Genomic DNA, 13,964 nt, shown 5'->3' with positions numbered 1-13,964 from the left:
GATCCCCTGATCCAAGACACAGACGCAGGAATGGGGGATGCTGAAAGCCGGAGACGTCAGACAGAAAGAGACAAATAATTAGAACGGTTTCTAGATTTGTTTTACTCAATGTGCTTTGATTAGATTTTTGTACGTTCCTGTCTTCTTTTTGATCTAATAAAATCCAAACTTTCTGCTCTTCTTTAACTATGGTGGTAGTGAAAAAAGCCATACTCAGCAGTATTGCTAAAGTACTCGCTGGCTTTTCATCTCTTATTGGAATTCTGTGGAGATGGATGGCTGTCAACCCCAGTGTGATGTCACTGCAGAGCTGGACAGAGTGGGCGGATTGATTGACAGCTCCTGACACTGCTTGGAGAGTTTCCCTCTCCGTAGTCCTGGTGGCCTTTTGCAAGGTTTTAATGTTTGAGCTCTCCGAGCACTCCGTACACGCTCAGCCATTCATAAAGGGTTGAAGTCCCAACAGTCACTCATTGAAAAGCACTTGATCTGACAGCATCAGTACAAAGTATCATTTTTGGTCAGCACTGCTTTGGGTTCAGTATCCTTTGACTCTGGCTTTCGGTGATTGATTAGTTTAGGTAAAGTCACTGATGACTGCCTTGTGGGAGACCGGAGTTGCTCATTAGCTGTGCATTAAAGTGGCTTCATTAAGTTTTGGCTCCTGGTGCCCTGTCTCTCTGACCATATGTGTCTCCATCACACATGTTGCCACACCACATCTGCTACACATACACTCTTGCACGCTACATTGAACAGGTTCACGGTATTTTGAGATCTCAAGACAAGATCTTGTTGTCAACAGGCCATTGAAATTTGTCTTGCATGTTTGCAGATTGGCCAGTTGGTGTTCAAGGGCATGAAAAGGTTGAACAGAATCCAGTCTATAGTGTTCGAGACAGCTTACAACACCAATGAAAACCTGCTCATCTGCGCACCCACCGGCGCCGGCAAAACCAACATCGCCATGCTCACCGTCCTCCACGAGATCCGTCAGCACCTGCAGCCTGGGGGAGTCATCCGCAAGGACCAGTTTAAGGTAAACACACACTCACGGAGACGATATTGTTGAGTGAGCTGTTGGCTTTCTGACAGCCAATAACTCATTTCCGCACCAGTCCTTATGCCTCACGTACAGCACAACCTGATTGGATGCGTTTGTTTAGTTCATGTCAAGCAAGGATAGACTTGAGCATTAAATATGTGTCAAGAAGTTCCACCATAGTTTGGAGATGTAAACGGATGCATTGTCTCGTGAAGCACATTTTCACGCGCCCGCATGTCAGCTTCAACGATGATAGACAGTCGTCATACATCACCATTAAACTCTTACTTTAAGCAGCCAGCTTCATATTTCTTTGTAAATTGTTATTTGTACTGGTTGCCAGGGAACAAATGGTACTGTGCTGTTTTCTCATTTATCATGAGCTTGTCCTGTCTCTCTCTCCCCATCTCTCTTTCCTGCCTCTATAGATTGTATACGTAGCTCCTATGAAGGCCTTGGCTGCTGAGATGACTAATTACTTCAGTAAGCGATTGGAGCCTCTGGGCATTGCTGTCAAGGAGCTGACAGGAGACATGCAGCTGACCAAAGGAGAAATCCTCCGCACTCAGGTAACAAATACAAACGGATGCACCTTTGGCTATAATAATATTGGACATTGTCTGGTGGCAGCTAGACTTTGTTCGCTTCACTGGACTTGTACTTGGCTAATCCCAGCCCCAACCCATCAGTGGTTTCATCTGTTGTCTGATGCTTGGGGATGGTCATACATCATGATGCCATGAAACTCGATTTCCTGATAAAAGGCTGGTGTATAGATGTTGAGGGTGGTGTAATGTTGGTGTTAAAGATCTCAAGTGGTAGCAGAAAGGTGGTAGGGTTAAATGGGTCCTATTATGTTTTTTCGTCAGGGTGTAATGTTGCTGTTTGAGCATGAAAAAGCTCTGCAAAGTTCAAAGCACAAAGTCCCTCCAGCGGGAGTTCTTCTCTATATCAGTGTCAGTGTTTCTCAACTCCCTGAAACGCCTCCATTGTAGTCTTGAGTTTTCTTCCGGGAATGAGCATGTCACAATATTCCTCATTTAAATAAATAAATTGACAAAGACAAAATCTCCTAAAACAAATGACAAATTGCTCTGAAAATAGGTGTGTATATCCAATCCTGCTTAATGGAGTCCATGAGGCCATGGTCTTATAAAACACTTGTCTTGTCTCACCGATCAATATTATTGTACAACTGAGACACATCTGTTTGCAGTGCTGCAGCGCGCACAGTTCCTGGCCAACCGTTTCAGGACGTAAGTGTGTATACGTGACAAGCAGTGAAGAACGCAGAATATAAGCAGTAATGCGCTGGTCCTTAGCGTTATACAAGCTCCTAAGGACTGCAAACTGATCATTTAAGTATATTGAGCAGCAGGGCTTCACATTAACACCCGCCAACCCGCTAAATGTGTGTGTATTTCAGCAGTGGCGTGTAACGCAGTCAATCCTGCTAGCCACTTTGGTGGGTTGAAATATACATTTTTCAATTGTAGTCTTTTAAAAAGGCATCTGAAATAATAAACCAAGTGCACTGTAGTGTTAGATTTTTCGATACATATCGATACCGCAATACTGCGATACTCATTTTCCGCAGAATAGACACAATACCATCTGCTCTTTCTCATCTCTCCAACAGCGAGTTAAACACAAATTCTCCTCCCCACACTTACTTGTTTCATTTGTTCCGTAGGAATATTGTTGAGGGCTTGAATTTCAGCGTGAGATTGTGTGCATTGCACATAATTTTACTCATTCCCACACATTTTGTTCTCACGCCCAAAGTGCGCCATATAAAGCCGCCTCTCAGTACTAAATTGAGTTATTTTTCACTGCTTATTGCACTTAAACAGTCAAATACACACAAAATAATGTCAAAATGCCGGTCTTGGTGGGCGTTCATGTAAACACAGTCAGTTATGTTTGAAGTGAACATAAACAGTTGAGAAAGAAAACGCATGTGTAACAGTATAATGGATCCGTGCGTCAGGTCTTAAAGTGACAGCAGCCTAATAAAGCTGCTGCCATATTATGAGATGATATTAAAAATATCTATATGGCAGTTTTTCCCCATGGTATCAATGTCAAAATTGTGGCCAGTGAAAATGCTGTTGTAAATGTATGTTTTCCATTTTTGTTGTTGTTTTCTGTCAAGATAAAAGTTTGATGATATATCATTTGAAAATGAAGAAATTAAGACAGCCATAAATAGTAGTATCGTTGTCGTAACAACAGGAATATATATATATATATATATATATATATATATATATATATATATATACAGGTGCTGGTCATATAATTAGAGTATCATCAAAAAGTTAATTTATTTGACTAATTCCATTCAAAAAGTGAAACTTGTATATTATATTCATTCATTACACACAGACTGATATATTTCAAATGTTTATTTCTTTTAATTTTGATGATTATAACTGACAACTAAGGAAAATCCCAAATTCAGTATCTCAGAAAAGTAGAATATTGTGAAAAGGTTCAATATTGAAGACACCTGGTGCCACACTCTAATCAGCTAATTAACTCAAAACACCTGCAAAGGCCTTTAAATGGTCTCTCAGTCTAGTTCTGTAGGCTACACAATCATGGGGAAGACTGCTGAATTGACAGTTGTCCAAAAGACGACCACTGACACCTTGCACAAGGAGGGCAAGACACAGCAGAAAAAAAGTGTACAAGCAATAAGGAAAACCGCACCCTGGAGAGGATTGTGAAACAAAACCCATTCAAAAATGTGGGGGAGATTCACCAAGAGTGGATTGAAGCTGGAGTCAGTGCTTCAAGAACCACTACGCACAGACGTATGCAAGACATGGGTTTCAGCTGTCGCATTCCTTGTGTCAAGCAACTCTTGAACAACAGACAGTGTCAGAAGCGTCTCACCTGGGCTAAAGACAAAAAGGACTGGACTGCTGCTGAGTGGTCCAAAGTTATGTTATCTGATGAAAGTGAATTTTGCATTTCTTTTGGAAATCAGGGTCCCAGAGTCTGGAGGAAGTGAGGAGAGGCACACAATCCACGTTGCTTGAGGTCCAGTGTAAAGTTTCCACAGTCAGTGATGGTTTGGGGTGCCATGTCATCTGCTGGTGTTGGTCCACTGTGTTTTCTGAGGTCCAAGGTCAACGCAGCCGTATACCAGGAAGTTTTAGAGCACTTCATGCTTCTTTCTGCTGACCAACTTTATGGAGATGCAGATTTCATTTTCCAACAGGACTTGGCACCGGCACACAGTGCCAAAGCTACCAGTACCTGGTTTAAGGACCATGGTATCCCTGTTCTTAATTGGCCAGCAAACTCGCCTGACCTTAACCCCATAGAAAATCTATGGGGTATTGTGAAGAGGAAGATGCGATATGCCAGACCCAACAATGCAGAAGAGCTGAAGGCCACTATCAGAGCAACCTGGGCTCTCATAACACCTGAGCAGTGCCACAGACTGATCGACTCCATGCCACGCCGCATTGCTGCAGTAATTCAGGCAAAAGGAGCCCCAACTAAGTATTGAGTCTCAACTGATTATGTTCACTTCAAACATAACTGACTGTGTTTACATGAACGCTCACCAATACCAGCATTTTGACATTATTTTGTGTGTATTTGACTGTTTAAGTGCAATAAGCAGTACAAAATAACTCAATTTAGTACTGATATATATATAACTTTGCAAATGGTTGATATGTATTAGTTGGCTACAGTAGGTGAATTGAACATGTTCTTACAATGGTGTTAAAGCACACATTTTCTGAAAATGTTTGCTTTAAGTTCAGTTGCACATTTTGTGCCATCATCACATTTTTCTCTCTGCCCAAATTCACACTTCCAGGAAGGAAACATCCAGGCCGATTTTAAGGGTGTGAATTGCTTAAATAAAGTGTTTACCTCGTATCAAACAAGCCAGTGAGAGTTGTGAAAATTAAGTCCTCTTGACTTCTGCTGGCTGTATGAAAACCTTTTGAACATTTGTTTATGTACACGCTTAAAAAGACCCTTCAAATTAGTTGTCGCTTCCTTCAATAACCACGATTTTTCACAATGTTGACTCTCTCTCACATTCCCTTCCCTGTAGATTCATGCAATAATGGATAGACGGAGACTTCTAAGAGCACTTAATTGTTAAAACAAGACTGGAGAGATGAAGAATAGATTTAGAGGATTGTAGAGAACAGGAAAGAGTCATGGGTCAAGTGGTGTGAATAGTATTATATCAATGGCTTTATAAAGGGAAATCATCCTCGTTTTTCCCCTCAGGAAGCTCGCCTTCTTCTGACCATTACAATTGAGTGCCCTCGCTGTACTTCCCAAACAGCAGAGCAAACAAAGCAAAAATGGAGAGACATGAAGCGAGGAGAATAATAAGGCATCATCACACCTTCTCTCTGTCTGAAAGCAGTGCTTTACTGCCCCCTCAGCCCTGTGTCTTTAAGACAGTGGCAGGCTTGCACAACAGTTCTTTAAAAAATGACCATCTCCGCAGTGGTTAGCTGAGAGAATATCAAGTATCTTGCCTATTTTTGCAGCATTGGAGATGTCTCTGAGGTGTCTGATAGACGCTGAGGCAGGAAAAACAAGTGGTCATTACCGGTAGACCTCACAGTTTGGCTCGTGGAGCTCAGAGACACGGTGTCATTGCGCGTGCCTGCTTTTTGGCTATGCACACTGTGTTTTAACCATTATTTTAGTTAATTGCACAAAATGGCATGGGAAACACACGGTGGTGTGTCCTGTCTTATCGAGACCCTCGAGGTGGTCATTAGATATTGATCGGTGGTTAACATCAGAGCTGTATCTTCCAGCACTGCCCAAAGTTAACAGCAGGTTACAACCTAACCATTCTATTATTTATTGTGCCTTTGTTTTAATCATGGTGCATGTCCTATCTTTTGTTTTTCTCTTTCTCCTCATTTATACTCTTTCTCTCTCACCCATTCAGATACCCCAACATCTATGTGTAGTCTAACATCGCCCAATATATGCATGCCTACCACTACCCCAATATACGTATACCTATACCCTATCATCCACCAATACATGCATGCATTCGGTGAGATCACTCCGGTGCACACATACCTACCCCGACATCAGTGCTTCTCTTAGAGAGCTTGTCATTTTCTGCTGCTTGGATCATAGCACTTTGTCTGTCGTCTTATTTTCTTGTTGCTATAGTAACCACTGTACAGTAAAATACCTAATACAGAGAACACACAGCTGTTCAAATAACCTTATTGAAGACTAAATTTGTGCTGTCAGAGGCGGTGCTGACATTTAGAAAATAAGAGGGAATAGGTTATAAGATGGAAAAGACAGAGATGCTGGCCCTGATAATTAAATTATATAGCAATCAAAATAAGTTTGATCATAAGTATAGTGAATTATTTAGAAAGGAAATGAAATGTTCTTAACTGCTGTAATGGTAGCTGAAATTAATGTCTTTTTTTTTCGTTATCGTTTATATCGTTCTTAAAAATAATTGGCCAAAGTACTTGCATTTCAGAGGAGTCAAGTCTTAGCCCTCCCAGACGGTTTTGGGAGTAATGTAATATGCAAATTTAAGATAATCAGGGAGGTGAAGGATATTTATTCTACAAGCCTGGAGATGTGAGTAGATCCTCAGCAGCAATGGGAATGTCACAGAGAAACTTAACTGTTGCTATATTCTGTCACAAATCAACAATTGGGACACTAAAATGTAGACTCTATATTGACATTATTTTTCGATAACCATAGAAAGTTTTTCAATTCATCCCACGGGAGACCTGGGGAATGACGTGAGTATTTGAGCGGAGAAACGAGATACCAATTGAAGTCTTGCCACAGCAGTTCTTGTCTTATCAGTGACTACATACACTGAGAATTACTGACTGAATAATTTACTGACAGATAAAATAGAGCACATCGGATTATTTACAATCCAGCCTATCAAAGTGACGGGTAATTATTATTTGTAGTGCAACCTCTGGTCGAGATGCTCAACATGAACAGAGTTATGTTTTGATAGCTGCGCAGTGTTTACGCTTTTCAGGAGAAATCAATCCACACATGGCTGTTGTCAGAAGTTGTTAATTGTTTTTTCATATTAAATTCGGGTTGGAAAAAAATATATATTTTAACATTGAATATAATCACACACTTCAGTTTAATTTTTTTTGCACATTTAGAAAGTGAGATGCAGTACCATTGAACTTCTGTGTTTATACACTGTAATTGGCACCTTAGTGATAGTGCATGCAGTGACTTATCCATGTAAAGGGTACGTGGGGTTGTTTACATTGGCCATTGGATCATTTAACTTTTCTTTTTCCGTGAAACTGCATTTGAAAGAATGCCTCTTTACACATGGCATAAAGTCTGGCACATTCTGTTGTAGGACACTTTGTTAAAGGCATAGTTCATTTAAAAATTAAAATTATCCTATGATTTACTCAATCTCTATCTTCTTTCAGACGAACACAATCGGCATTATAATAAAACATATTCTGGCTCTTCCAAGCTTTATAATGGTATTGAATGGGGGTGAGATGTAGAAGTCCAAAAAAGCACATTCATCCATTCATAAAAGTAATCCATATGACTCCAGGGGGTTAATAAAGGCCTTCTAAAGTGAAGCAATGGGTTTTTGTAAGAAAAATATCCATATTTCTAACTTTATAAACTATAATAACTGACTTCCAGGAACGTCCGTATGCAAGTCTTGTTCTGGCAAAAGAGTGACCTCTGACCTGATGCATGACGTACTGACAAACACGGAAGTATAGAGGATAGAGCAAAACAAAACACCAGCGTATGACCATTGCCGGAAGCCAGTTATTTGAGTTTTTATAGTTATTTTATTTTAGTTTATAAAGTTTTAAATATGGATATTTTCTTACAAAAATGCATCGCTTCGCTTCACAAGGTCTTTAAGGTGCCCTAAAACGTTCTTTCACAAGATGTAATATAAGTCTAAGGTGTCCCCTGAATGTGTCTGTGAAGTTTCAGCTCAAAATACCCCATAGATTTTTTTTTATTCATTTTTTTAACTGCCTATTTTGGGGCATCATTAACTATGCACCGATTCAGGGTGTGCGGCCCCTTTAAATCTCACGCTCCCTGCCCCCCCGAGCTCGCAACTATAATACAGTGCATAAACAAAGTTCACACAGCTAATATAACCCTCAAATGGCTCTTTACAAGATGTTCATCATGCATACTGCATGCATGCATCGGATCATGTGAGTACAGTATTTATTTGGATGTTTACATTTGATTCTGAATGAGTTTGATAGTGCTCCGTGGCTAAAGCTAACATTACACACTGTTGGAGAGATTTATAAAGAATGAAGTTGTGTTTATGAATTATACAGACTGCAAGTGTTTAAAAATGAAAATAACAACAGTCTTGTCTCCGTGAATACAGTAATAAACGATGATAACTTTAACCACATTTAACAGTACATTAGCAACATGCTAACGAAACATTTCGAAAGACAATTCACAAATATCACTAAAAATATCATGATCTCATGGATCATGTCAGATATTATTGCTCCATCTGCCATTTTTCGCTGTTGTTCTTGCTTGCTTACCTAGTCTGATGATTCAGCAGTGCACAGATCCAGACGTTAATACTGGCTGCCCTTGTCTAATGCCTTGAACATGGGCTGGCATATGCAAATATTGGGGGTGTACATATTAATGATCCCGACTGTTACGTAACAGTCGGTGTTATGTTGAGATTCGCCTGTTCTTCGGAGGTCTTTTAAACAAATGAGATTTACATAAGAAGGAGGAAACAATGGAGTTTGAGACTCACTGTATGTCATTTCCATGTACTGAACTCTTGTTATTCAACTATGCCAAGGTAAATTCAATTTTTCATTCTAGGGCACCTTTTATTAACCTTATTATTACTTTAATATTTATTAAAAGTAGTCGTATGGATTACTTTTATGATGGATAGATGCGCTTTTTGGGCTACCATTCACTACCATTATACAGCTTGAAAGAGCTAGAATATTTTTTTAATATAACTCAAATTGTATTCGTCTGAAAGAAGAAAGTCATATAGACCTAAGATGGCTTGAGGGTGAGTAAATCATGGGATAATTTTATTTTTTGAGTGAACTATCCCTTTAAGGAAATTTTTCGAATTTCTCAAGAGAGCCAAAGGCAATTTTCATGGCTGCAGAAGAAGAGAATTGCACTGCTGAGACTGATGACAATGATTAAGAAATGCAGTCATGTGATTCTTTTTTTTTTTTTTTTTTTTTTTTTAGAATTTTCATTTAGTGAATTTTTTTTTTTTTTTTTTTTTTTTTCTAAAAAGTCAAGTATAGTACAAAGATACTACACAAGTGGCTTTAGTTTACTTGTACCATTTGTTGGAATTATTGAATTTAGGAAATCCGATAGATATGCAAAATTACATAATGACAAAGCAAGGGGAAGTAGGGGAAAGGGGCACTTTAAAAACCAAGACTAAACAACCCATGAGGTGACACAACTCTTGAGTGGCACAAATTTACCAATCTGGTTTCAGTGTGTCTCTTGAGCTTTGTGCCTAGTGTGATACTGGTGCTCCAATAACACCTGCGCCTTCCCCAGAGCATTAATACACTTTAACTGCACTCAAAACAACAAAATACCACCAAAACCAGCCTCAGAGCGACTCTGTAGGTGGATATATCTCCGGTGCGCTTGCAGAGTAAACAGCTCCGTTGATTATGATGTGAGCACAGATTCTAGTTCTACAAATTGGAGAGATCTAGTTTTGTCATGGCACACCAGTCGTTGCAGTGTAGACGTGGTATAAAGTATTTACTGCAGCACCAAAGAATTTCCCACTGAGAGCTTGAAGAACAGTCTACCCAGACATAAGGAGACGTGCATTTGGGGTACACTCATACTCACACACACTGAGACGCCATCGACAATCAAACGCACATAGGAACAACTTTGTAAAAAATTCAACACATGCATACTCTCACACAATCATTGAAACTAAATATGAGCACACATTTTGTTGCAGAAATAAATTGAAATTTTCTTCAGTCAAGTTGCTTTGTTTTTTCTTTTTTTTTTTTTTTTTTTTTCAGCTGTTCAGTTTTGATGCCTCAGAATGTTTTCTTTTTCATGATACTCAATTTGACACTGCCTAAGTAGCTGATGCTGTGGAAACGCTGAACACGATTACCAGAAGTCCATATAAAATCCTGACAATTCATTGGCAGGATGAGTCAATAGAGGCTGGCCCATTGGAGGTGTAAATAAGCGGACACTGTTTTTTTTTGTTGCAATTTTCGTGCCTATTCTCACATTCGTCTACCTGACTTATTCCAGGGGATTTCTATCCTCTTGTGAGCAACATCAGTGTATATTCTTTAGTGATGTTTTATACTTGTGCTTATTCTTGCCTAATACTGAGTGATTTCTAGCACAATACTCTGAGCAGTGGCCATCATGGCTTTGATCTTTTAGAGTATGCTCCACCATATCGTCCTTTCATCTCACACTCAGATAGACATTTACGCTGCATAGAATACAAGGACCACACTGAGGCAGTCTGGCAAACTTCTGTAGCAAAGGGTTGCTTGTGTTTTTGGGTCTGAGGTGCTTTCTGAAGCCCGGAGGTGTTTTAACATGCATTTGTGCTTATAACATTTTCATGGCTAAAGTCTGATTACACTGTATTCAGCACAAAGTCTGCTACAATAATTTGTGAGCAGCATGTATGTAAAAGTTTGTATTTTTGAGAAAAGGATGTTTATGCGTGGTTAGTGAAAAAACAGCAACATACATTTTAAGTCACTGAAATAAGGCCATAAGTCACTTTTTGTATTTTTGTATTTTTGTATGCGAGGGAGTGATAATGGCCATGAATATTGATGTGTTTCACACCTGGGAAGACAAAAACCATCCCCTAATGGGCCTATCAAGGTGAATGTGACTGTGAGAGAAATAGAATAATGTAAGGAGATTAAAAGAATGGATGTTTTGATTGTTTGTGTTTTATTTATAGCTCAACATAATCAAAAATGTACATAATGAAGGTCTAAGGCACATTATTGGGCACATTGATCTAAAGACATATTTGAACAGTCGCACACCTTTGTGCCATTTCTGGAAACACATCCTGTTCAACTGTAGAAACAAGTGAAACATCCCATAGCATTTCAAAGGTGTTTGCTTTTTCTTTTGCCGTGCACTGGAGAAAACACCACCAGAATACATTTTAAAATGTTCTAAACAAACAGTCCAAACAAGATGGAAAAAATGCATTCATTAATGTGTACATTAACAGCTGAATTGTTGCACTACAAATAGCTGTCACTGAGAATACTTATTTCTCTGAATAAATATGAAATGGATGTGTGTAGTTTACATCAGTTTTAAGGTTTCCAAACATAGTTATGAATGGATTGGATGGATCATTGTGTTGTTCCAGCCACTGCTCTTGCATCCAAAAGGTCCTGAAGAATTTCTATGGCATTTGGCTTAAAATTTTGGGATTTGTCTCAAGTTGGGTGCAGGGCGGAAACTGTGGACTAATGATAAGTCCTGTCCTTCCCACGCTTGGGGTGTCTGTCTGTTGACCTATCATCCTTATCTGATCATGTTGGACATTTATTTGTGCTAGTCCACCAAGATCCAATCAATATGTAAAGGCCTGTTCACACCAAGGACGATAACTATCATGATAACAATAAAGATATAGTTCTAAAAATCATTCTAATTATAAAATAATAGCAGAGTTCACACCACAGCTAAAACATTATAGAGAAACAAAATCATTGGAATCACTTTCAGAATGATTTTTTTCCAGCTGACAGCCAATCAGAATCCATTCTAATTTAAGGGCACATGCATTTAAAACGGTTAAAAGTTAATCACCAAGGTCCACTTTTCCACAAGTCGGTCTTTTTCAAGGATACTTTAAAGAAAATGGATATATGGAAAACAATCGGTCATACCCTCGGAATAAATGTTGAGAAGTATAACTGGAGATGAGATCATTATGCCAGACTAGCAAACAGTGTAACATAAAATTACCTCAGATGTCCATCACTAGTTCGAAGCTACATATAAAGTGAGCATTTCTTTACAAAGACAGCTATAAATTTGTTTTTATTAGTTGGTCATTTATAAACTTGATAGTCTTGAAAGTTTGTTAACATGGGGAGGTGTACAACATTTGCATGTAAATTAATTAATATAAATAAATAAAAGCCTTGTGTCATCCATTGCTGCACACGAATGAGGTAAGCTTTGTGTTTTACATCATCTGACGCGTGAACATGTTTACAAGACGGCAAACTCGGCGAAAAAAGCCAGCAAACTCGGGTTTGATTTGGGTATGCTTCAGCCTATATCCGCTTGTTAAGTCGTGACGTAAGGAACGCCGTTTCCGGGTCCAACCGTCTACTCGTTTCACTTGAGAATGCCATCGACGGCCGTTTATGAGTGCTATTTATTCATTTTAAACATCAATCATTTAAAAAAAGTTAAACATTTTAAATACTTACAGTCTACACAACAGTCTCTGTGCTCACAGCGTCACAGACATTAATATTTTAACGATTTATAAAAGATGAATCATTGTCTGGCCATCTGGAATTTTGGTATGGAGATAAAGGTTATAATTATATTCTTTTTGTAGTATTACACCACATCGTGTATGTATATTAGCATCATTTGTTGTTTTCTTGTGGTATGGGAAAGAGCGTTAGGACCCGGAAGCGCTGCCGCGTGACGTCAGACTTAACAACCGGATATCTGTCTGTGTAATTACTAAAATAATGTTAATATATCATATTTTCTGGCTAGTTTACTTTAGTTTTTTATAATACACCATACTTTAACCCAAACGGAATAATTAAAAACAAGTTTAAATGGGTAAATCTTCTATAATTATTTTTGATTCTTAATTTTAATTTATTAAGATGGTTAACATGCACGCCGAAAAAAAATATGCGCTGCTCATGCACTGCTTATGCTTGCATTAGCTACATTCACTCGAAACGGCATGCTAATGTCATTGCTGGTTTAAGCAGGGAAAATGCAACAAGAACAGCAAAAACATGTTCAATGACATGATGTTCACGCTTAGTATAAACAGACAGTTATCGTTCGTTGGGGTGGACACAAATATTAGCGTTATAGTTATCTTTCTTGGTGTGAAACAAACCTTTCTCCACTATTGCAGTCAAAGAGGGTCCCCACCATAAAATAATATGCGCTGTATCCTACAAAACAGAGAATATTTGTTTTACAATATGACTGACTTTATTTGAAAGGATAGAAACTTCAAGCTTTCTCTCTCATGTCTGTGTGGCAAGTATTTGCTGAGTTTCGGTTCATTTTTGTGACACGTTTCAGAAAGAAGTTCACAGAGACTGAGACGGCAGAAAGCGCACTGTTTGTTTTCATTATTATAAATATAATACCTTGTTATAACTTTTTCATCAATAATTTATAAAAAATAATAATCAGCAAATAATAATTCTGGACTGACTAAAATGACTAAAAGACTAAATTGGACGATTGGAAGAACAGCAGTGGAACAGAAGAGTCTCTCATTCCAGTAAAGTTGATGCACACAGTCTGCCATGACTAAGTCATATGTTGTTATTGCACGCCTAGAAGCCATCACAACCAGCAAAACAACCCTCCACTCTCCCCTCTACCACCCACTCCAAGTGATGACAGTTGCCATGGAAACTGTGGGAGGAGGGCAAGTGTTTTAGCAGCGGCAGAAATGGTGTGTTTGTGTGCACAGGTCTGAAGCAGGTGAATATTTGCTGCTTAGCATAACGACAGACCGGCAGCCTGCTCGCAACAGAGGCATTTTCACAGGAGGTGCGGTAATTAAGACACGGGGCCTGTCGTCAGGCTAGACCTGGCAACGAGGAGCTGTCTGCCCGCCCGC

General features: G+C 39.0%; 1 protein-coding gene across 2 annotated transcripts in view; it reads left to right on the top strand.

Moving 5' to 3' along the window:
* Positions 1-13,964, top strand: part of ascc3 (activating signal cointegrator 1 complex subunit 3) — a 242,887-nt gene that overhangs the window by 83,593 nt on the left and 145,330 nt on the right. For both annotated transcript variants that reach the window (XM_048152789.1, XM_048152790.1), the window contains exons 9-10: positions 836-1,039; positions 1,474-1,614. In XM_048152789.1, coding sequence (XP_048008746.1) covers positions 836-1,039; positions 1,474-1,614 — 345 coding nt within the window. The remainder of the gene's footprint in view (positions 1-835; positions 1,040-1,473; positions 1,615-13,964) is intronic.

The sequence above is a fragment of the Megalobrama amblycephala genome, linkage group LG13, assembly GCF_018812025.1.
Source record: "Megalobrama amblycephala isolate DHTTF-2021 linkage group LG13, ASM1881202v1, whole genome shotgun sequence".
NCBI classification, from domain to species: domain Eukaryota; kingdom Metazoa; phylum Chordata; class Actinopteri; order Cypriniformes; family Xenocyprididae; genus Megalobrama; species Megalobrama amblycephala.
Note: the sequence above shows the minus strand (reverse complement) of the source record. Positions and strands in the feature narration are given on the sequence as shown.